Source organism: Coregonus lavaretus, assembly GCF_964263955.1.
Source record: "Coregonus lavaretus genome assembly, chromosome: 3".
Classification (NCBI taxonomy): domain Eukaryota; kingdom Metazoa; phylum Chordata; class Actinopteri; order Salmoniformes; family Salmonidae; genus Coregonus; species Coregonus lavaretus.
Genome location: NC_139990.1, coordinates 61,858,610 through 61,882,397, shown reverse-complemented (window position 1 = coordinate 61,882,397; position 23,788 = coordinate 61,858,610). Strand labels below are relative to the sequence as shown.

Sequence of the window (23,788 nt, the reverse complement as noted above, 5' to 3'; positions counted from 1 at the left end):
TCGTCTGTTCTTTCGACCAAATTTTTAAATGTGTATTTTTCCATATATAGACACATCCTATGTGTTTTAATAAAATCAACTATATGCATTGAGCTTGTCTGATGCTTAAAGTTCACTGTTTGATGAAATAAGACACAAATGACTCGAGGGAGCTAGAGATCTAGATAACCAGAAGCAAAAACCTTAACCTGACCCAACCATTCTGCCGTTACTCTCCTGAAGTTGCCGGTAATAGGCTACACGAGGAGTCTGCAACCTTTCTCATGTGGAATGACAATTTATCTTACAATTTCTACCGATCTGCGTGCCAGTTATGGTTTTCAAATGCATATTTTCGTGGAACAGTTTAATTTCATTTATAATAATGTCTTCATATCTCAATCATTGTCATGTGGTTAATTAAAATTCTATCTAAATGAAAATGATACAAACCTAAAAAAAAGTAACTTCTATGGCCATTTGCCAACTATGTAAAAATAGCCTACATAAAACCAACAAATAAAAATATTGCAGCCTGCAGGTAGAAAATATCCTGATAAATAGCCTATAAATCACATTGGCTACGCATGGCATGTCTGCAACGAACTTGAAACATTGTATCAACTATTAACTTGGGTCTGGCCTGAAGCTTGCTCTAGCGAACTTGCAACATTGTATAAAATATTCTGGGCCCTCAGTTTCCTGCTCCAGTGAGCTCGGGAAAGACACAGCTGTAGGCTATTTGTGCAAGTGATAAGAAGCAGTGCTTGACTTGGGCAGGAGCTCACCGGAGCTGAGTACCGACACCTCAAATTTCCTACTGCTTGAGCTCCTGTTCCTCTTATAGAATATTAGCTCAAAAGTATTGTGGAGCTCCTGCACCTAAATATAAACAGTACCAGCACCCAAAATGGGACCGGGACCTATTTCAGTCCAAGTCAAGCACTGATAAGAAGTAATCAGGTTGGCCTATTCTATGACGTTTCCACTGGATCAGAGCATTAAATTTTTCCATTCACACTGAGTGGTTATCGAAAGGGAGAGGGCTGGAAAGATTTTTCAAATACATTGAGTAACTACAGTGCATTCGGAAAGTATTCAGACCCCTTGACTTTTTCCACATTTTGTTACGTTACAGCCTTATTCTAAAATTGATTAAAAAATATATATTCTCATCAATCTACACACAATACCCCATTATGACAAAACAAAAACGGGTTTAAAAAAAATCTTTGCAAATTTATTAAAAAACAAAAACAGAAAAACCTTATTTACATAAGTATTCAGACCCTTTGCAATGAGACTCGATATTGAGCTCAGGTGCATCCTCTTTGCATTGATCATCCTTGAGATGTTTCTACAACTTGATTGGAGTCCACCTGTGGTAAATTCAATTGATTGGACATGATTTGGAAAGGCACACACCTGTCTATATAAAATCCCACAGTTGAGAGTGCATCTCAGAGAAAAAACCAAGCCATAAGGTCGAAGGAATTGTCCGTAGAGCTCTGAGACAGGATTGTATCGAGGCACAGATCTGGGGAAGGGTACCAAAACATGTCTGCAGCATTGAAGGTCCCCAAGAACACAGTGGCCTCCATCATTCTTAAATGGAAGAAGTTTGGAACCACCAAGACTCTTCCTAGAGCTGGCCGCCCGGCAAAACTGAGCAATCGGGGGAGAAGGGACATGGTCAGGGAGGTGACCAAGAACCCGATGGTCACTCTGACAGAGCTCCAGAGTTCCTCTGTGGAGATGGGAGAACCTTCCAGAAGGACAACCATCTCTGCAGCACTCCACCAATCAGGCCTTTATGGTAGAGTGGCCAGACGGAAGCCACTCCTCAGTAAAAGGCACATAACAACCCGCTTGGAGTTTTCCAAAAGGCACCTAAAGGACTCTCAGACCATGAGAAACAAGATTCTCTGGCCTGATGAAAGCAAGATTGAACAAGTTGGCCTGAATGCCCAGCATCACATCTGGAGGAAACCTGGCACCATCACTACGGTGAAGCATAATCGTGGCAGAATCATGCTGTGGGGATGTTTTTCAGCGGCAGGGACTGGGAGACTAGTCAGGATCGGATGCATCAGATGACCTGGCCTCCACAATCACCCGACCTCAACCCAATTGAGATGGTTTGGGATGAGTTGGACTGCAGAGTGAAGGAAAAGCAGCCAACCAGTGCTCAAGCTTCCCAAGTTCTCTCACATCACCCCGCTCCTCCGCACACTCCACTGGCTTCCAGTTGAAGCTCGCATCTGCTACAAGACCATGGTGCTTGCCTACGGAGCTGTGAGGGGAACGGCACCTCCGTACCTTCAGGCTCTGATCAGTCCCTACACCCAAACGAGGGCATTGCGTTCATCTACCTCTGGCCTGCTGGCCCCCCTCCCTCTGCGGAAGCACAGTTCCCGCTCAGCCCAGTCAAAACTATTCGCTGCTCTGGCACCCCAATGGTGGCGCAAGCTGCCTCACGACGCCAGGACAGCGGAGTCACTCACCACCTTCCGGAGACACTTGAAACCCCACCTCTTTTAAGGAATACCTGGGATAGGATAAAGTAATCCTTCTACCCCCCCCCCCCCCTTACCCCACCCCCAAAATTATTATTTTTTAATTTGGAAAGTGGTTGTCCCACTGGCTATCATAAGGTGAATGCACCAATTTGTAAGTCGCTCTGGATAAGAGCGTCTGCTAAATGACGAAAATGTAAATATGTGGGAACTCCTTCAAGACTGTTGGAAATGCATTCCTCATTAAGCTGGTTGAGAGAATGCCAAGAGTGTGCAAAGCTGTCAAGGCAAAGGGTGGCTACTTTGAAGAATCTCAAATAGAAAATATATTTTGAATTGTTAAACACTTTTTTGGTTACTTCATGATTCCATATGTGTTATTTCATAGTTTTGATGACTTCACTATTATTCTACAATGTAGAAAATAGTATAAATAAAGAAAAACCCTTGAATGAGTAGGTGTGTCCAAACTTTTGACTGGTGCTGTCTGTGTATGTGTGTATATACAGTTGAAGTCGGAAGTTTACATACACCTTAGCCAAATACATTTAATCCTAGTAAAAATTCCCTGTCTTAGGTCAGTTAGGATCACCACTTTATTTTAAGAATGTGAAATGTCAGAGAAATAGTAGAGATAATTACAGTGAGGGGAAAAAAGTATTTGATCCCCTGCTGATTTTGTACGTTTGCCCACTGACAAAGACATGATCAGTCTATAATTTTAATGGTAGGTTTATTTGAACAGTGAGAGACAGAATAACAACAAAAAAATCCAGAAAAATGCATGTAAAAAATGTTATAAATTGATTTGCATTTTAATGAGGGTAATAAGTATTTGACCCCCTCTCAATCAGAAAGATTTCTGGCTCCCAGGTGTCTTTTATACAGGTAATGAGCTGAGATTAGGAGCACACTCTTAAAGCGAGTGCTCCTAATCTCAGCTTGTTACCTGTATAAAAGACACCTGTCCACAGAAGCAATCAATCAGATTCCAAACTCTCCACCATGGCTAAGACCAAAGAGCTCTCCAAGGATGTCAGGGACAAGATTGTAGACCTACACAAGGCTGGAATGGGCTACAAGACCATCGCCAAGCAGCTTGGTGAGAAGGTGACAACAGTTGGTGCGATTATTCGCAAATGGAAGAAACACAAAAGAACTGTCAATCTCCCTCGACCTGGGGCTCCATGCAAGATCTTACCTCGTGGAGTTGCAATGATCATGAGAACAGTGAGGAATGATCTCAAGGCAGCTGGGACCATAGTCACCAAGAAAACAATTGGTAACACACTACGCTGTGAAGGACTGAAATCCTGCAGCGCCCGCAAGGTCCCCCTGCTTAAGAAAGCACATATACAGGGCCATCTGAAGTTTGCCAATGAACATCTGAATGATTCAGAGGAGAACTGGGTGAAATTGTTGTGGTCAGATGAGACCAAAATCGAGCTCTTTGGCATCAACTCAACTTGCCGTGTTTGGAGGAGGAGGAATGCTGCCTACGACACCAAGAACACCATCCCCACCGTCAAACATGGAGGTGGAAACATTATGCTTTGGGGGTGTTTTTCTACTAAGGGGACAGGACAACTTCACCGCATCAAAGGGACGATGGACGGGGCCATGTACCGTCAAATCTTGGGTAAGAACCTCCTTCCCTCAACCAGGGCATTGAAAATGGGTCGTAGATGGGTATTCCAGCATGACAATGACCCAAAACACACGGCCAAGGCAACAAAGGAGTGGCTCAAAAAGAAGCACATTAAGGTCCTGGAGTGGCCTAGCCAGTCTACAGACCTTAATCCCATAGAAAATCTGTGGAGGGAGCTGAAGGTTCGAGTTGCCAAACGTAAGCCTCGAAACCTTAATGACTTGGAGAAGATCTGCAAAGAGGAGTGTTTTTTTATTTTTTATTTTTTTTATTCTGTCTCACTGTTCAAATAAACCTACCATTAAAATTATAGACTGATCATGTCTTTGTCAGTGGGCAAACGTACAAAATCAGCAGGGGATCAAATACTTTTTTCCCTCACTGTATTTATTTCAGCTTTTATTTCCTTCATCACATTCCCATTGGGTCAGAAGTTTACATACACTCAATTAGTATTTGGTAGCATTGCCTTTACATTTTTAAACTTGGGTCAAACGTTTCGGTTGCCTTCCACAAGCTTCCCACAATAAGTTGGGTGAATTTTGGCCCATTCCTCCCGACAGAGCTGGAGTAACTGAGTCAGGTTTGTAGGCCTCCTTACTCTCACATGCTTTTTCTGTTCTGCCCACACATTTTCTATAGGATTGAGGTCAGGGCTTTGTGATGGCCACTCCAATACCTTGACTTTGTTGTCCTTAAGCCATTTTGCCACAACTTTGGAAGTATGCTTGGGGTCGTTGTCCATTTGGAAGTCCCATTTGCGACCAAGCTTTAACTTCCTTACTGATGTCTTGAGATGTTGCTTCAATATATCCACATCATTTTCCTTCCTCGTGATGCCATCTATTTTGTGAAGTGCACCAGTCCCTGCTGCAGCAAATCACCCCCACAGCATGATGCTGCCACCCCCGTGCTTCACGGTTGGGATGGTGTTCTTCGGCTTGCAAGCTTTCCCCTTTTTCCTCCAAACATAACGATGATCATTATGGCCAAACAGTTCTATTTTTGTTTCATCAGACCAGAGGACATTTCTCCAAAAAGTACGATCTTTGTCCCCATGTGCATTTGCAAACCGTAGTCTGGCTTTTTTATGGCGGTTTTGGAGCAGTGGCTTCTTCCTTGCTGAGAGGCCTTTCAGGTTATGTCGATATAGGACTCGTTTTACTGTGGATATAGATACTTTTGTACCTGTTTCCTCCAGCATCTTCACAAGGTCCTTTGCTGTTGTTCTGGGAATGATTTGCACTTTTCGCACCAAAGTACGTTCATCTCTAGGAGACAGAACGCGTCTCCTTCCTGAGCGGTATGACGGCTGCGTGGTCCCATGGTGTTTATACTTGTGTACTATTGTTTGTACAGATGAACGTGGTACCTTCAGGCGTTTGGAAATTGCTCCCAAGGATGAACCAGACTTGTGGAGGTCTACCATTCTTTTTCTGAGGTCTTGGCTGATTTCTTTTGATTTTCCCATGATGTCAAGCAAGGAAGCACTAAGTTTGAAGGTAGGCCTTGAAATACATCCACAGGTACACCTCCAATTGACTCTAATGATGTCAATTAGCCTATCAGAAGCTTCTAAAGCCATGACATCATTTTCTGGAATTTTCCAAGCTGTTTAAAGGCACAGTCAACATAGTGTATGTAAACTTCTGACCCACTGGAATTGTGATACAGTGAATTATAAGTGAAATAATAGTCTGTAAACAATTGTTGGAAAAATTACTTGTCATGCACAAAGTAGATGTCCTAACCGACATGCCAAAACTATAGTTTGTTAACAAGAAATGTGTGGAGTGGTTGAAAAACAAGTTTTAATGACTCCAACCTAAGTGTATGTAAACCTCCGACTTCAACTGTGTGTGTGTGTGTGTGTATATATATATATATATACATATACACACACACACAGTGGGGAGAACAAGTATTTGATACACTACCGATTTTGCAGGTTTTCCTACTTACAAAGCATGTAGAGGTCTGTAATTTTTATCATAGGTACACTTCAACTGTGAGAGACGGAATCTAAAACAAAAATCCAGAAAATCACATTGTATGATTTTTAAGTAATTAATTTCCATTTTATTGCATGACATAAGTATTTGATCACCTACCAACCAGTAAGAATTCCGGCTCTCACAGACCTGTTAGTTTTTCTTTAAGAAGCCCCCTTGTTCTCCACTCATTACCTGTATTAACTGCACCTGTTTGAACTCGTTACCTGTATAAAAGACACCTCTCCACACACTCAATCAAACAGACTCCAACCTCTCCACAATGGCCAAGACCAGAGAGCTGTGTAAGGACATCAGGGATAAAATTGTAGACCTGCACAAGGCTGGGATGGGCTACAGGACAATAGGCAAGCAGCTTGGTGAGAAGGCAACAACTGCTGGCGCAATTATTAGAAAATGGAAGAAGATGACGGTCAATCACCCTCGGTCTGGGGCTCCATGCAAGATCTCACCTCGTGGGGCATCAATGATCATGAGAACGGTGAGGGATCAGCCCAGAACTACACGGCAGGACCTGGTCAATGACCTGAAGAGAGCTGGGACCACAGTCTCAAAGAAAACCATTAGTAACACACTACGCCGTCATGGATTAAAATCCTGCAGCGCACGCAAGGTCCCCCTGCTCAAGCCAGCGCATGTCCAGGCCTGTCTGAAGTTTGCCAATGACCATCTGGATGATCCAGAGGAGGAATGGGAGAAGGTCATGTGGTCTGATGAGACAAAAATAGAGCTTTTTGGTCTAAACTCCACTCGCCATGTTTGGAGGAAGAAGAAGGATGAGTACAACCCAAGAACACCATCCCAACCGTGAAGCATGGAGGTGGAAACATCATTCTTTGGGGATGCTTTTCTGCAAAGGGGACAGGACGACTGCACCGTATTGAGGGGAGGATGGATGGGGCCATGTATCGCGAGATCTTGGCCAACAACCTCCTTCCCTCAGTAAGAGCATTGAAGATGGGTCGTGGCTGGGTCTTCCAGCATGACAACGACCCGAAACACACAGCCAGGGCAACTAAGGAGTGGCTCCGTAAGAAGCATCTCAAGGTCCTGGAGTGGCCTAGCCAGTCTCCAGACCTGAACCCAATAGAAAATCTTTGGAGGGAGCTGAAAGTCCGTATTGCCCAGCGACAGCCCCGAAACCTGAAGGATCTGGAGAAGGTCTGTATGGAGGAGTGGGCCAAAATCCCTGCTGCAGTGTGTGCAAACCTGGTCAAGACCTACAGGAAACATATGATCTCTGTAATTGCAAACAAAGGTTTCTGTACCAAATATTAAGTTCTGCTTTTCTGATGTATTAAATACTTATGTCATGCAATAAAATGCAAATTAATTACTTAAAAATCATACAATGTGATTTTCTGGATTTTTGTTTTAGATTCCATCTCTCACAGTTGAAGTGTACATATGATAAAAATTACAGACCTCTACATGCTTTGTAAGTAGGAAAACCTGCAAAATCGGCAGTGTATCAAATACTTGTTCTCCCCACTGTATGTGTGTATGTGTATATATATATATATATATATATATATACTGCTCAAAAAAATAAAGGGAACACTTAAACAGCACAATGTAACTCCAAGTCAATCACACTTCTGTGAAATCAAACTGTCCACTTAGGAAGCAACACTGATTGACAATACATTTCACATGCTGTTGTGCAAATGGAATAGACAACAGGTGGAAATGATAGGCAATTAGCAAGACACCCCCAATAAAGAAGTGGTTCTGCAGGTGGTGACCACAGACCACTTCTCAGTTCCTATGCTTCCTGGCTGATGTTTTGGTCACTTTTGAATGCTGGCGGTGCTTTCACTCTAGTGGTAGCATGAGACTGAGTCTACAACCCACACAAGTGGCTCAGGTAGTGCAGCTCGTCCAGGATGGCACATCAATGTGAGCTGTGGCAAAAAGGTTTGCTGTGTCTGTCAGCGTAGTGTCCAGAGCATGGAGGCGCTACCAGGAGACAGGCCAGTACATCAGGAGATGTGGAGGAGGCCGTAGGAGGGCAACAACCCAGCAGCAGGACTGCTACCTCCACCTTTGTGCAAGGAGGAGCAGGAGGAGCACTGCCAGAGCCCTGCAAAATGACCTCCAGCAGGTCACAAAAATGCATGTGTCTGCTCAAACGGTCAGAAACAGACTCCGTGAGGGTGGTATGAGGGCCCGACGTCCACAGGTGGGGGTTGTGCTTACAGCCTAACACCGTGCAGGACGTTTGGCATTTGCCAGGGAACACCAAGATTGGCAAATTCGCCATTGGCGCCCTGTGCTCTTCACAGATGAAAGCAGGTTCACACTGAGCACGTGACAGACGTGACAGAGTCTGGAGATGCCGTGGAGAACGTTCTGCTGCCTGCAACATCCTCCAGCATGACCGGTTTGGCAGTGGGTCAGTCATGGTGTGGGGTGGCATTTCTTTGGGGGGCCGCACAGCCCTCCATGTGCTCGCCAGAGGTTGCCTGACTGCCATTAGGTACCGAGATGAGATCCTCAGACCCCTTGTGAGACCATATGCTGGTGCGGTTGGCCCTGGGTTCCTCCTAATGCAAGACAGTGCTAGACCTCATATGGCTGGAGTGTGTCAGCAGTTCCTGCAAGAGGAAGGCATTGATGCTATGGACTGGCCCGCCCGTTCCCCAGACCTGAATCCAATTGAGCACATCTGGGACATCATGTCTCGCTCCATCCACCAACGCCACGTTGCACCACAGACTGTCCAGGAGTTGGCGGATGCTTTAGTCCAGGTCTGAGAGGAGATCCCTCAGGAGACCATCCGGCACCTCATCAGGAGCATGCCCAGGCGTTGTAGGGAGGTCATACAGGCACATGGAGGCCACACACACTACTGAGCCTCATTTTGACTTGTTTTAAGGACATTACATCAAAGTTGGATCAGCCTGTAGTGTGGTTTTCCACTTTAATTTTGAGGGTGACTCCAAATCCAGACCTGCATGGGTTGATCAATTTGATTTCCATTGATACTTTTTGTGTGATTTTTGCACATTCAACTATGTAAAGAAAAAAGTACTTAAGATTATTTCATTCATTCAGATCTAGGATGTGTTATTTTAGTGTTCCCTTTATTCTTTTGAGCAGTGTATATATATGTATGTGTGTGTGTGTGTGTGTGTGTGTGTGTGTGTGTATATGTATATATATATATATATATATATATATATATATATATATATATATATATATATATATATATATATATATATATATGTGTGTGTGTATATATAGTGGGGGAAAAAAGTATTTAGTCAGCCACCAATTGTGCAAGTTCTCCCACTCAAAAAGATGAGAGAGGCCTGTAATTTTCATCATAGGTACACGTCAACTATGACAGACAAATTGAGAAAGAAAAATCCAGAAAATCACATTGTAGGATTTTTAATGAATTTATTTGCAAATGATGGTGGAAAATAAGTATTTGGTCACCTACAAACAAGTAAGATTTCTGGCTCTCACAGACCTGTAACTTCTTCTTTAAGAGGCTCCTCTGTCCTCCACTCGTTACCCGTATTAATGGCACCTGTTTGAACTTGTTATCAGTATAAAAGACACCTGTCCACAACCTCAAACAGTCACACTCCAAACTCCACTATGGCCAAGACCAAGGAGCTGTCAAAGGAGACCAGAAACAAAATTGTAGACCTGCACCAGGCTGGGAAGACTGAATCTGCAATAGGTAAGCAGCTTGGTTTGAAGAAATCAACTGTGGGAGCAATTATTAGGAAATGGAAGACATACAAGACCACTGATAATCTCCCTCGATCTGGGGCTCCACGCAAGATCTCACCCCGTGGGGTCAAAATGATCACAAGAACGGTGAGCAAAAATCCCAGAACCACACGGGGGGACCTAGTGAATGACCTGCAGAGAGCTGGGACCAAAGTAACAAAGCCTACCATCAGTAACACACTACGCCGCCAGGGACTCAAATCCTGCAGTACCAGACGTGTCCCCTTGCTTAAGCCAGTACATGTCCAGGCCCGTCTGAAGTTTGCTAGAGTGCATTTGGATGATCCAGAAGAGGATTGGGAGAATGTCAGATGAAACCAAAATAGAACTTTTTGGTAAAAACTCAACTCGTCGTGTTTGGAGGACAAAGAATGCTGAGTTGCATCCAAAGAATACCATACCTACTGTGAAGCATGGGGGTGGAAACATCATGCTTTGGGGCATTTTTTCTGCAAAGGGACAAGGACGACTGATCCGTGTAAAGGAAAGAATGAATGGGGCCATGTATCGTGAGATTTTGAGTGAAAACCTCCTTCCATCAGCAAGGGCATTGAAGATGAAACGTGGCTGGGTCTTTCAGCATGACAATGATCCCAAACACACCGCCCGGGCAACGAAGGAGTGGCTTCGTAAGAAGCATTTCAAGGTTCAGGAGTGGCTTGCCAGTCTCCAGATCTCAACCCCATAGAAAATCTTTGGAGGGAATTGAAAGTCCGTGTTGCCCAGCGACAGCCCCAAAACATCACTGCTCTAGAGGAGATCTGCATGAAGGAATGGGCCAAAATACCAGCAACAGTGTGTGAAAACCTTGTGAAGACTTACAGAAAACGTTTGACCTGTGTCATTGCCAACAAAGGGTATATAACAAAGTATTGAGAAACTTTTGTTATTGACCAAATACTTATTTTCCACCATAATTTGCAAATAAATTCATTAAAAATCCTACAATGTGATTTTCTGGAATTTCTTTTCTCATTTTGTCTGTCATAGTTGACGTGTACCTATGATGAAAATTACAGGCCTCTCATCTTTTTAAGTGGGAGAACTTGCACAATTGGTGGCTGACTAAATACTTTTTCCCCCCACTGTATATGTGTGTGTGTATGTATATATGTGGGGGGGGTTTCATTGTAGTGCAAATCAGGAAGGTTTTATCTCTGAGATGATCTCAACTGTCCCAGCACACCCAGACTCATTTCCCTTCCATGTATTACCTCCCCCTCTTTTGTTCCTGTCTCACTGTCATTTTACTTCCCTCGTTCGTCAGTTGTTGTCCTTGCTCTCTCTATTCAATTCAAAGGTCTTTATTGGCATGGGAAACACATGTTTACATTGCCAAAGCAAGTGACATAGATCAACAAAAAGTGAAATAAACAATAAAAAATAAACACAACATTACACTCACAAAAGTTCCAAAGGAATAGAGACATTTCAAATGTCATAATGGCTATATACAGTGTTGTAATGATGTGCAAATAGTTAATGTGCAAAAGTGAAAATAAATAAACATAAATATGGGTTTGTTCTTCACTGGTTGCCCTTTTCTTGTGGCAACATGTCATAAATCTTGCTGCTGTGATGGCACACTGGTATTTCACCCAATAGATTTGGGAGTTTATCAAAATTGGATTTGTTTTCAAATTCTTTGCGAGTCAGTGTAATCTGAGGGAAATATGTGTCTCTAATATGGTCATATATTTGGCAGGAGGTTAGGAAGTGAAGTTTCCACCTCCATTTTGTGGGCTTTGTGCACAGAGCCTGTCTTCTCTTGAGAGCCAGGCGGCCTCTCTCAATAGCAAGGCTATGCTCACTGAGTTTGTACATAGTCAAAGCTTTCCTTAATTTTAATTTTGGGTCAGTTACAGTAGTCAGGTATTCTGCCACTGTGTACTCTCTGTTTAGGGCCAAATAACATTCTAGTTTGCGCTGTTTTTTTGTTGACACATTGGAAATAATTTATATTTTTGTTTTCTCATGATTTGGTTGGGTCTAATTGTGTTGTCCTGGGGCTCTTTGGGGTCTGTTTGTGAACAGAGCCCCAAGACCAGCTTGCTTAGGGGACTCTTCTCCAGGTTAATTTCTCTGTAGGTGATGGCTTTGTTATGGAAGGTTTGGGAATCACTCGCTCTCTGTCTGTCTGTGTCTCTCTCTGTCTGTATCTCCCTTACTCTGCTGATTGTGTCTGTATGTAGGGCATAGCAGTGATGTGTTCATGAGCTCTCCTAAACTCTGAGGTATGACAGGCCCGTGCAGACTGGAATCTCACTCCTCAGCACACCTCTTTTTGTTTTACTTTAGTTATCTCTGTGTGTTCCACTATCTCTGTGTGTTCCTCTATCTTGGCGGTGTTGTTTTTATGTGTGGGGGTTGGAACATATCAATGCAACACTACACTGACTCATTCCCTCTCACTTTCTAGTGTGTTCTCACTCACCCCCCTCCCGCAGTCCTTCATCCCCTGTCCTCCGAGGTTGATCGCCCCTTTCAGTCTCTGAGCGTAGCCCAGCACATTGCTCCTTATCAGGATGATGGGCTGACTGGCCCTCACCATCTACTGACTGCCTGGCTGCCACTCACAGCACAGGAGTTTAAAATAATTAGGCCGCTGTAAAAGAGAGGTGGGAAGCGGAGTGGGGTAGTGGGGCTTAGTCAAGTCATGTTGTGATGTATGTCACAAACTAGAGTAACCTTAATAACTCCCCAGTCCTCTACTTATGTAATATGTCAAGTTTCATTTGTTAATAGCTTGTTTGCAATGTTCCTTGTATTTACACTAGTATGTAATTGTACAGTGCCTTCAGAAAGTATTCATACCCCTTGACTTAGTTTACATTTTGTTGTTACTGCCTGAATTCAAACAGGATTTAATTTTTAAAAAATTACACACAATACCCTATAATGGCAAAGTTTTTAGACATTTCTGCAAATGTATTAAAAATGTAAATACAGAAATATCTAATTGACATAAGTATTCACACCCCTGAGTCAATACTTTGTAGAAGCATCTTTGGCAGTGATTACAGCTGTGAGTCTTTCTGGGTTACTCTCTTAGCTTTCCACACCTGGATTGTACAACATTTTTTTATTAATTTCAAAAGTATTTAAGCTCTGTCAAATTGGTTGTTGATCATTGCTAGACAATAATTTTCAGGTCTTGCCATATACTTTCAAGTAGATTTAAGTCAAAAACTGTAACTTGGCCACTCAGGAACATTTACTGTCTTCTTGGTAAGAACTCCAGTGTATAATTTTCCTTGTGCTTTAGGTTATTGTCCTGCTGAAAGGAGAATTCATCTTCCAGTGTCTGGTGGAAAGCAGACTGAACCAGGTTTTCCTCTAGGATTTTGCCTGTGCTAAGTTCCATTCAGTTTCTTTTTTATCCTGGAAAACTCCCCCAGTCCTTAACTATTACAAGCATACTCATAACATGATGCAGCTACCACTATGCTTGAAAATGGAGAGTGGTACTCAGTAATGTGTTGTATTGGATTTGCCCCAAACATAACACTTTGTATTTAATACAAAAAGTTAATTGCTTTCTTTGCCACATTCTTTGCAGTATTACTTTAGTGCCTTGTTGCAAAAAGTATGCATGTTTTGGAATATTTTCTGTACAGGCTTCCTTCTTTTCACTCTGTCAATTAGGTTAATATTGTGGAGTAACTACAATGTTGTTGATCCATCCTCAGTTTTCTCCTATCACAGCCATTAAACTCTGTAACTGTTTTTAAATCACCATTGGCCTCATGGTGAAATCCTTGAGCGGTTTCCTTCCTCTCCGGTAACTTAGTTAGGAAGGACACCTGTATATTTGTAGTGACTGGGTGTATTGATACACCATCCAAAGTGTAATTAATAACTACACCATCCTCAAAGGGATATTCAGTGTATACATCTTTGATGACCTTTTTTTGCCATCTACCAATAGGTGCCCTTCTTTGCGAGGCATTGGTAAACCTCTCCGGTCTTTGTGGTTAAATACGTTTTTGAAATTCACTGCTCAACTGAGGGACCTTACAGATAATTGTATGTGTGGGGTACAGAGATGAGGTAGTCATTCAAAAATCATGTTAAACACTATTATTGCACAGAGAGTGAGTCCATGCAACTTATTATGTGACTTGTTAAGCAAATGTTTACTCCTGAACTTATTTAAGCTTGCCCTAACAAAGGCTTTGAATAGTTATTGACTCCAGACATTTCAGCTTTAAATTTTTAATGAATTTGTAACAATTTCAAAAAACATAATTCCACTTTGACATTTTGGGGTATTTTCACTGGCCTACACACAATCTAAATGTAATCAATTTTAAATTCAGGCTGTAACACAACAAAATGTGTAAAAAGTCAAGTGGTGTGAATACTTTCTGAAGGCACTGTATTTGCTTGAGGCCATTTTTGAGAAAAAACAAATCACCTTTGTTTTACTTTGATGCCTGTTTTTTGTTTTTGTTTTTTGTGGATGTTTAAAAAACATCCCAAATGCATTTGCGTTTTAGTCATTTTGTCTGTTCTTCATTAAGCTGAGTGAGTCACAACTAGTGCATCCAAAATAGGAAGCTGAAGCGACCATCTGTAGTTGATGTGATAGTGTGAGCATCGTAGTGGTGTGTGAGGAGGAAACTGTAGACATGGAGACTGGTTTCTGTAATTGCTGTTTACACTTTGTTGTTTCCACAGCTGGCCATTGTCTGGCCAATCAGATGTTTGCAACATGGAGAGAGGAGGAGGAGGCACACAAATCCAAGCCTTATCTCTCTGAGTAAGTGCCAAAGGTCATATCAACTGAACCCCCTCCCTGCTCTTAACCACCTACAAATCAATCTAACCGCCCTCCTCGCATGCACAGCCACTATCCCTCCATTGCTCTCCTATTGTAAATTAATGCAGATGAACATGGTGCAAAACACAGCCTTGCTATTTTTCACAGCTTGGCTCTGACAGAGAAATTCATCATCACTTAATCATATGTAATGTCACGCCTCGATGGTGTTAACATAACAGTATGTCCACTGATATGTTTGGTGATGTTCTATTATTTGCATGGACAAAAAGTGACCCAGACCTGTATTTAGCAGGCTTGACGCCTCCATACTCGTAAACAAGTCGCACACAGACTGCAGGGGCCATATGCATTTATTAGCCCCCTTACCTTTCACATGCTAGTGAGGGATTGTTTTGAGTTGTTATGGTTTCAGCCAAGTGCTCTGTGGAGGGTTTTTCTCCACAGATGGAGTGGGAGGTTGGAGTTGGTTTATTTCTTCTTCGCCTCATCTTTCTCTCCCTTTTCGCACTTAAATTCCTCCTCCCGTCTTTACTCATCGTCCTACAAATGTTCCTTTTTGGGGCCGTACCAATATCAATGAATCCTCTTCTGATAATAAAAGTGGGTTGGATTTGGATTGGATATGTACACTTTCCAAGCGCTCTACACACCGCAAATACACCTCATTCACTTCCAATGCTTAGCACCCGCCGTCTTCCATTTCCCATCTCCCCTGTTCTCATCCCTCCATCTCTCCTCAGGCAGAGCTGGCTCATCATCACTGGCCTGTTGACCTCTCTGCTGTTGGCCAGCGTGGTGGGTCACCTGATGAAAATGTGTTGGGGGTCCGTGGCTCACCACACTGGCCGTGAGGACTACTCCTACATGCCACTAACTGAGATCAATGGTGGTACGTGCGGTTCAGGGGTCAGAGGGGAAGGGTCGCAACCCAGTAAAGAAGCTTTCGAGATGGAGGACTCAGACTCCCAGGATGAACTGTGGCCGGGTCCGCGCTGAGGGAGGGTGATGGGGGACGGGTGGGAGTGAGCCTACCCTGTTAGGACTGTGTCTGGAGGAGTGCTCTCTAACGTACTGTAAAGAGGAGGGGAGGAAGGTTTAGAGAATGGGATGCAATCAAAGAAGGAGAGGAAGAGATGGAGCCAGGGATACAGAGTGAGAAGGGCATAAAGAGTGCAGAGCTGGAGGGAGTGCAGAGCAGAGAGATGGATCCAAAAGAGGGAGGGAGAGATGAAGAGGCCCTCGGATGTTTCACACTCTATCCCCTATTTGTATTTCCCTCCGGCTCATCAGCCACCATCTCGTTATCCAGAGTGGATGTAAAGAAAGAGAAAAACAGACTGAAAAGAAAGAGGCATAGAAGCAAAAGGAGGAAGAAAATAACTTCTCTTTCACCCTTTGTACTTGTTTTTATAGTAAATTACTCTCTTTTAATGTCCTCCACTCTATATTTTTCTAAGTGACAAAGAAGAAACAATATGCCAACATATTTGATCGTGACTGATTTATTTACAAATGAGTGAGAGACAGTTTATTTACAAATGAGGATGTGTGTTTCCCTATGACAATAGGTATTTTAAGGGGACATAAACAGAGAAGAGGATTTTGGTCCTTTTGTCAGCCACCCTTATGTTTGCAATCCTGTTCCACAAACAGCAAACGGGTGGGATGGATTTCTCCACCTGTTGCCATGGGAGCAAACAAGGTAAGAACTTTGAACCCTAGCCAGGAAATCCCCAACGCCCGAACCCGCTGAACATTGTGTTTATGGAGTCCACTTTATCAAATTATTCAATGTAAATATACTCTCGTTCACTGGGATTGTTTTTATGATTTCCAAACTATTTTATTTCTGTCTGTGAAGTCATGTTTTCAGCACATCAGTTTCCACCAGCCCTGTGAAGCACAAATAGAAGCACGTATTTTTGTAACCGTTCAGACAAACTGTTGAAATCATGTTTCAATGTTGTCTGGGTGCCAAGTGTGCTTCTGGTTTAGCCAAAATTGTCTAAGGCAGCAGCAGTAGGGGTTTTGAATGCAGAAATAAGCATGTACCCAAACTAGTTTGACAGGACCTGAGTAAGTTTTTTTTCTTTTCTTTGTCTGACAGAGATGAAGTTTGTTGACCGCTCCTTGATCCCAATCTCAATTATTTAACAGAAAGCTCATGCTACTTAATTTTTTAGTTGATGCTTCTCACAGAGACAAGGAAATCTTTGATGACCTTTGCACCTTGCTAGACTCCATGTTCCATCTCTTTTCCATGTTATGAGATTTGTGTGGCGGCTTGGTGAGGTAGAAAGATGAGTTTGTTAGAGGGACGATGAGACTATTGGGGTAGTATATGATCATGGGGGGGTGTGTGTAAGGGAATGGTGTAATTATGTTGGGAGAGTGGGGATGTAAAGCGGGACGGTGTTCAACTTTAATAAAACAAATAGTATGTACATAAGGATAGGATTCACTTTGAGACATTCCAGGGGTTGTTATATTACAAGGCTGTGGGAGAAGACTTGATGGGAAATGTGTGTTTATGTTGGTGTTCTTACATGTGTATTTAACATACAGATTACCAGATTGTGGTCTATATGAAGGCTGTTATGGAGTTGGGTTGTCCCACAGACGGCTAATGATTCGCGCTCAAAAACAGTGAAAGGACTTTATACCATGATAATGACTCACTGTGTGCTAGCGATGCTGTTGTGTTTGTTTAGTTACCTATCTTGACTCTCACTTCCTTGAACTGGTGAAGAAAATGGAGGGATTTCCTTTGCATTCTCACTAGTGAACTTCAGGCAAAATGCAAATGAAGGTGATCGCTTGAGTAGATGTTTGTTTCAATACATTTGCCTGTTGAAGAGAGTTGCGAGACTGGTTTTGTATGATTGTTTGGTAATTTGTAGAAATCTTACTATGCTGCTTCTATGAGCTAGCTGGCCAACAAGAGGTACCCGGCCTCACTACCCTGGAACATATAGGCGGCAGGTAGGCTAACGGTTGAAGCGTTGGGCCAGTAACTGAAAGGTCGCTAGTTCAAATCTACGAGCCATCAAGGTAAAAAATCTGTCTGTGCCCTTGAGCAAGGCACTTAACCCTAAATGCTCCAGGGTCACCCTGGCTGTGACCCCACTCTCCGAGGGTGTCTTGGGGAGAATTAGGATATGCAAAAAACACATTTCCAATTCACACTTGCGTATTAATAGGAAAAATATAAGCACCCACCAAATTATTATTATTATTATTATTATTATTACATACTGTATGCTTGCAATTAATTGGCCTTTTGCTTGAATGTCTTTCTTTTTGGCACCCTTTTGCTGTAATAGTCTTGGCATATTATAAAAAAGTATTTAAATGTTTATTGTTCAGTTGTAGCCCAGCATGGGTTGCTGTTGTTGTTTGCGTGGGTTAGCAAACCAGCCCTAGCCAGAGTCCAAGCCAAACTGCAGTACACCGGTAGCGTTTGCTGGCTAAGAGTACTTAGCACCTCTGAACAGAGTGCTGGCAGTAATTTGTAAACCGATTCTACATGTAGAATCGTGCAAAAATGTTGTCAGTCAGACGTCCACCTATGGGTGGTCCCTAAAACACACTGTGCCGAACGACCTGCAGATCAACATTCGGTGTGGTGTGCGTGGTCCTTTAAATTGGGTTTCACACTGGGTCACAGTGGTAAATTATCCTGTTCTGGCAGCTCGCTGAGGCTAGCCCTACTGTGGAGATGACTCTTGACACTGATCCCCACGCGGTCTGTAAATGTGAAAAGCCACATAGTATTTTAATTGGACTCATATTTTCATCTTTGATAATGAACAATATCTGGGGGTTTTTCAATCTGAAGGTACATTGAGTAAGGTTGTGAGGATCTGTGAATCTGTTTTGTTCGGTTTGTATTTATTTTGAAAGGCGCATTGTGTGTATGCTAGCTGTGCTTTGTAGTGTATGACTTTTGAGGGCCCTCTAGATTTCAGCCAGCCAGAAGAAGCATGAACGAAGCATGAAAAGGGAGCTCCTTTACATAAACAGGAAGTGCACCTAGGATAATGCCAAATGATTGGGGGTTGATTTAATATCAGACTATTTGTTCATAATTAGACTTCCTCTTTGTTTTACTCAGGCAAGGACATAATTATGTTTGGTTCCCATCCAATAATGGTCAGGAATTGCTACTGCAATATTTTTAAGTTTGATAATGTGTTAATATTTGTCAAGGAATGTATTTAATGCACTTGAGTCATGTATAGTGTTAATCACAAACTAAAGTCAATGAACTGAAACTGGTGTAAAGGTTTCTCATGCTTGTGCTTCCTTTACTGTCATCGCTGTGAATGACAACTCACATATGTTTACTTGTAACTTCTTGCTATTAACCTATATTCCATTGTTGCAAATGTCAAGAATTGAGAACAACAAAATGCAGGTTAAGGTGATTGGCATGTCACTGCTGGGTTTTAGAGGTTCTTTTTCACCAATAAAGCAAAAAAAATCAGTATCAAAATCTTCTCTTGGCTAGGTTGGTACTATTTAGGACTTAATTCATACACCTCATTCACCAGTGGTTTATTTTGGTGGACAAAGGAAGTAGCCTAGTATGTAGGCTGCCTCCACAACTGTAATTAACTCCCTTTGTTTTGTTTTTATAATCTCATGCACCCATTACATGTTGGTGCTCAACAGTCAACAAGGTTATTTTCCATGGGAGTGACTGACTGGATGGCCCACCCAATCACTTGCTGACTCACCCATGTCTGCCCCGCCCTCTTCTCTGTCCGGTTCAGCTGATGCAATTCTTAAGAGGGATGTCACTCTCCCTCCCTGCATCTCTTTGCTCCTTATTCTGCTTGTTCCCTGTCAACCTCTTTTCCTCTCCTTTAATGTCCTCTCTCTAAGTTGTGCTATCATGTTCTTACTCCCGCTTAACTCCATTCATGATATACCTTTCCCACATTACCTAGAGTGTTCGTGAATGTACTTCAAAACAATAACTGAAGCAGTCGTTGTAAATATTGAATTTCTGTGTGTGCCTTCGCTTGAGTGTGTATGTGTTTTGTCTTTTAAGGTAGACTGGCAGGGAAGTTTGCCCTCCCACAAGTCTTCCTTGTATTGGTTAAACTCCACTTGTTTTCCTGTGAACTGTCACACCCTGGGTCAATGTTAATCAAACAGAACCAGACAAATTCCACGTTTCACCTAATCATCGATCCTATCGCAGGTTATCATGGGTGTCAAACATACTGCAGGCTATGTGCGTCTTTGTCTTACATTGGATATTTTTGTCCATTTTAAAGGGACTAAAAAACAAACGTGTTGAACCTATTTCACCAGTTTACTTGAGTAGTTCCATATTAATCTTTCCTAGTGATTTGACTTGTCATAATAGTTGTTGAGGGATGGAAATGTCATCCTCTGCCTTTCAATGGACAGAAAGTGTCAATCCAGCCACAGAATGAATGAAATCGCCTGTAGCCTACCACACTTAAATAGGATAAATGAGACCTCCCTTAACTTTGCAGTGAATGTATGCATGCCCCTGTGCTTTCACAGCCTTGTCTCTTTACCCCACAGCTTGAATACACAGCTTTGTTTCTTTCCCAAATTCCCATCACACCAAAACTCTTTCACATGGCCTTTGACATAGGTTTCCTTTTGTTTATATATATATTTTTTCTCTCTCTCTATTTACGAACTGTCCTCTCCCACAAGGAATAGCTGTCCCCTTGGAAGCACTTTAAATGGACTACTCTGAGAAGATTCTGTAAATGTATTTTCTGTCACATGCATGGTTTAAATGCACCATGTTAAATATCAGAGAAAATACAAATTAGTATTTTTCTGTAAAAAATTAACATTATTGATTATTAAACAGCTGAAATGACTACAAGTATTCAATGAACTGTGTGTCCCCTTGCAGATATTGCCCACTTTGAAACCAACATTAACAACATTATGTAAGGATGTGGTGTCCTCAAGTGAAATGGAATGTATTGTTTTTTTATACAATGATGGCCCATTAAATGACACAATGAACATTTTGTTAACAGCACTCAATTTATTGACAGAAAGATAGGATGTGGTATCAGAAAAAAAGCTACTTGATGTTAGACAGATTGACATTACTTACACCTGACGGTAATTTAAAATGTTATCAATATTTTTTTTACTAAACTTAATCCATATTTGTTTCCTGTTTCTGAATAACACGTTTGACTTCCATAATGTCAACATTTTAATGTTCTTAATAGAAACACCATAGTATGTTTTAATTTGTTTATCCAAGTTAAATTGGACCTCAAGTTCTGTAGGTCAAGAACACACTCGGGTTGATGTTGAGTGATGTAAGACTGTGGAAAAAAGGAAATGGAGTTGAGCTGAAAGGCACATTTTATCAGTGTTGCAATAGTAGTCAACTAAAACAGCACAGGTGTGGCCTTATTTTGGGGCCTGGAAAATTACGGAAACAGCTGGTTAGATTTTTTTTTTTACATGGACATGTATGACTGATTCACACTTAGATAACCTCACCTCTGAAAGATGGGGTGATGGGAAAATATTTGCCTTCCAGAAAGAGTGTGACCCGCTGCTCAGTGCTTACACAAACACCAACTGTGCCCTATGGTCCATTGTAGAGAAACCAGACTGCCCTAAAGGGAGTGGGCAGGGTGGCTGTGGCACAAGACAACACCTCTCAGTTCATGGCCACTAAATTTTAATGTTGGCATCATCCTACCCACCTCTCAGCCCTCTGACAAGTGACTTCCTCATTTCAACATTGCACTTTGTTTTGGGGGTTAGGGTATATTTAGAAACACTATTTCAATCTACATACTTGTCATGTAGTTCTTTTTCTAGCCTCCTCAAAAACGATTTGGTATTGGTATTTATTACATGTCAGTTGTGTATGGCTTACTTAGACAAGTGTCTTTGTTTACGTCCTATGTCTGTCTATATTCCCACTGTGAAATGCAGTCCCATTTTCACCCTAATGGAATACTGGGCCAGCAGACCAGGGACCGATTGCACCAGTTGGGTGAAAAAAGTGTATTACATTCTAGGTCGGGCGTAGCAATGTCCAATTTTGGGATCAGAATTTACAACTGTTGCACCAACCAAAATAAGATTAGTCGTAGATAAATCCGGCGTAAGCAATGCGTGTTCATGAGATTTGATGCTTCATAATTATGGATGGTAGGCAGCGCCCGTTACTAGGCTGTTACCATCCTCATGGCAGTTCTAAATAATGACTTGTATAAACCCTGAATTGCTGATGCTATGTATTGGCCATTGAGAGGCTTTGAAGGACCGGTCGGCCATATTGGCACTCCCGATTAGGAGCAGTCCTCCATAGGAATGAATGGAATTCTACAGTATTTCAATTAAGTGTTTCAAGGACAAAATTACATGTATTTAGGTATTTTTTGTTGTTGTAGTGGGGACAGTAACATTAGTACTCTCTAAAAAATATATATACTTTAAGGGAAATATTTTATGTTTAGCTCACATAATATAATTTAAAAGTATGCAATATGGTGTCTGTAATAAAATAAACGTGTCAAAAACGAATGTACACATTAATAAATACATTTTCTATAGCTTCGAAAATATGTTTTATAATTGAGGAGTGCCAAGATGGCTGCGCGAAGGCTTCAATACAGCGCCCCCTGTTAGTCATCCAGGGTTTATAGACATCATTGGTTCTAAACTTTGCAAGGCGTCCTTCCGATCACTTCACAAAGCCCACCACTATGCATGCATGTTTTCTTAACCACAACTGGATCGATTCATCAACAATTACTGTGGGAATGAATATCATTGAATGACGGAAATATTGGAATAAAGTAGGCTAATGCCATTGAAGGCATTTATCATAGTGTTGCTTACAGAAACTCCCAAAGTCATCAAACCGTTTTAAAAAGCTAGCGATAGCCTTGTGTGGTCAGCTAGAATTTCAGCGTTATTGCATTGCTTTGAGACAAGCGTGGGGACTCGTCTTGATAAATCAATCAATGTCAGATTTTTCTTTTCACAGAATATCCGTTTGGATAGCCTACAAGGCTGGGAAAATGTTAGTCAAATTGAGGTGAGTGTTTTCTAGCCTCCTCAAAAACGATATGGTATTGGTATATATTACATATTAGTTGTGTATGGCATACTTTGGAAATAAAGACTCTATCTGTCTATATGCCCACTGTGAAATGCAGTCCCACTTTCACCCTAATGGAATACTGGGCCAGCAATCCAGCACATTTTACGTCGGACGTAGAGTTACGACCCATTTACGACCTACTGGTACAACCAGCCCCAGGAGGTCCTTTGTCCAAGCTGTCCTTAATCTGGTTTATGTATGGGGGTTGTTGTGCTATGTCTTGGATCAGGCCCATTTCCCCTTTTTGCACCGCTTGAGGGAAGGGGGTGCTTTGTTGTACCCCTCACTGGTGACCTACATACTCTGTATTGAGTGCACTGTCATATTTTTCTCCCCTCTTCTTTGTCTCGATACTTTTTGTTTGTGAAGCCAATGTCCCATTCTATCCCCACTGAGGAGACATCCGTCACCATCTAATTTTAGTGATTGCAACAGCAAAAAAAGTTGGTGTTAGGTTAAAATCAATATTTTTCATTATTGTATTGTTTCCTTTTCTGGAGGGTGCAGAACTGTCATTGCCTTGTAACATGGTCCCACACTGCTAAATTTGATTTTATTCTTATGCATGTAAAGAAGCAACTTAGTCACCTCAGGATGTAATTCCCATTACTCTGGGAGATGAATACAGTGTTTTGGTACTTTTGATAATGGCACCTTCACATTATTTGAGCATTTGACTGTCACTGGGCTACAGGGATATGTTTATATTGAGCGAAGGAAATGTTACAGGATGGCTTCATTGACCCTTTATAGACGGTTATATAACATAGGGTTATACGCATTGTATTAAAATGGTATAACGCATATTATAATATTGTTAATATATAGCCTGCTATCCATAAAGCTTGATTTAATTAAGCCGGGAAATAGTAAAAAATACAAAAAAATAAGGAAACATATGGGCGCTATTTTACCCACCACAGGAAATGAGTGTTTCTAGTCAAATATTTTGACGAC

General features: G+C 41.9%; 2 protein-coding genes across 2 annotated transcripts in view; one reads left to right on the top strand and one right to left on the bottom strand.

Annotated features, from left to right (window-relative positions):
• The window catches only part of LOC311109715 (N-acetylglucosamine-1-phosphodiester alpha-N-acetylglucosaminidase-like), a 29,019-nt gene extending 8,302 nt beyond the window's left edge, over positions 1-20,717 (top strand). Inside the window, exons 9-10 of the mRNA XM_084152687.1 lie at positions 14,586-14,667; positions 15,432-20,717. Coding sequence (XP_084008813.1) covers positions 14,586-14,667; positions 15,432-15,687 — 338 coding nt within the window. The 3' untranslated portion in view covers positions 15,688-20,717. The remainder of the gene's footprint in view (positions 1-14,585; positions 14,668-15,431) is intronic.
• LOC311126543 (NADH dehydrogenase (ubiquinone) complex I, assembly factor 6-like) overlaps positions 1-23,788 on the bottom strand; it is a 308,710-nt gene that overhangs the window by 25,899 nt on the left and 259,023 nt on the right. The window lies entirely within an intron of this gene.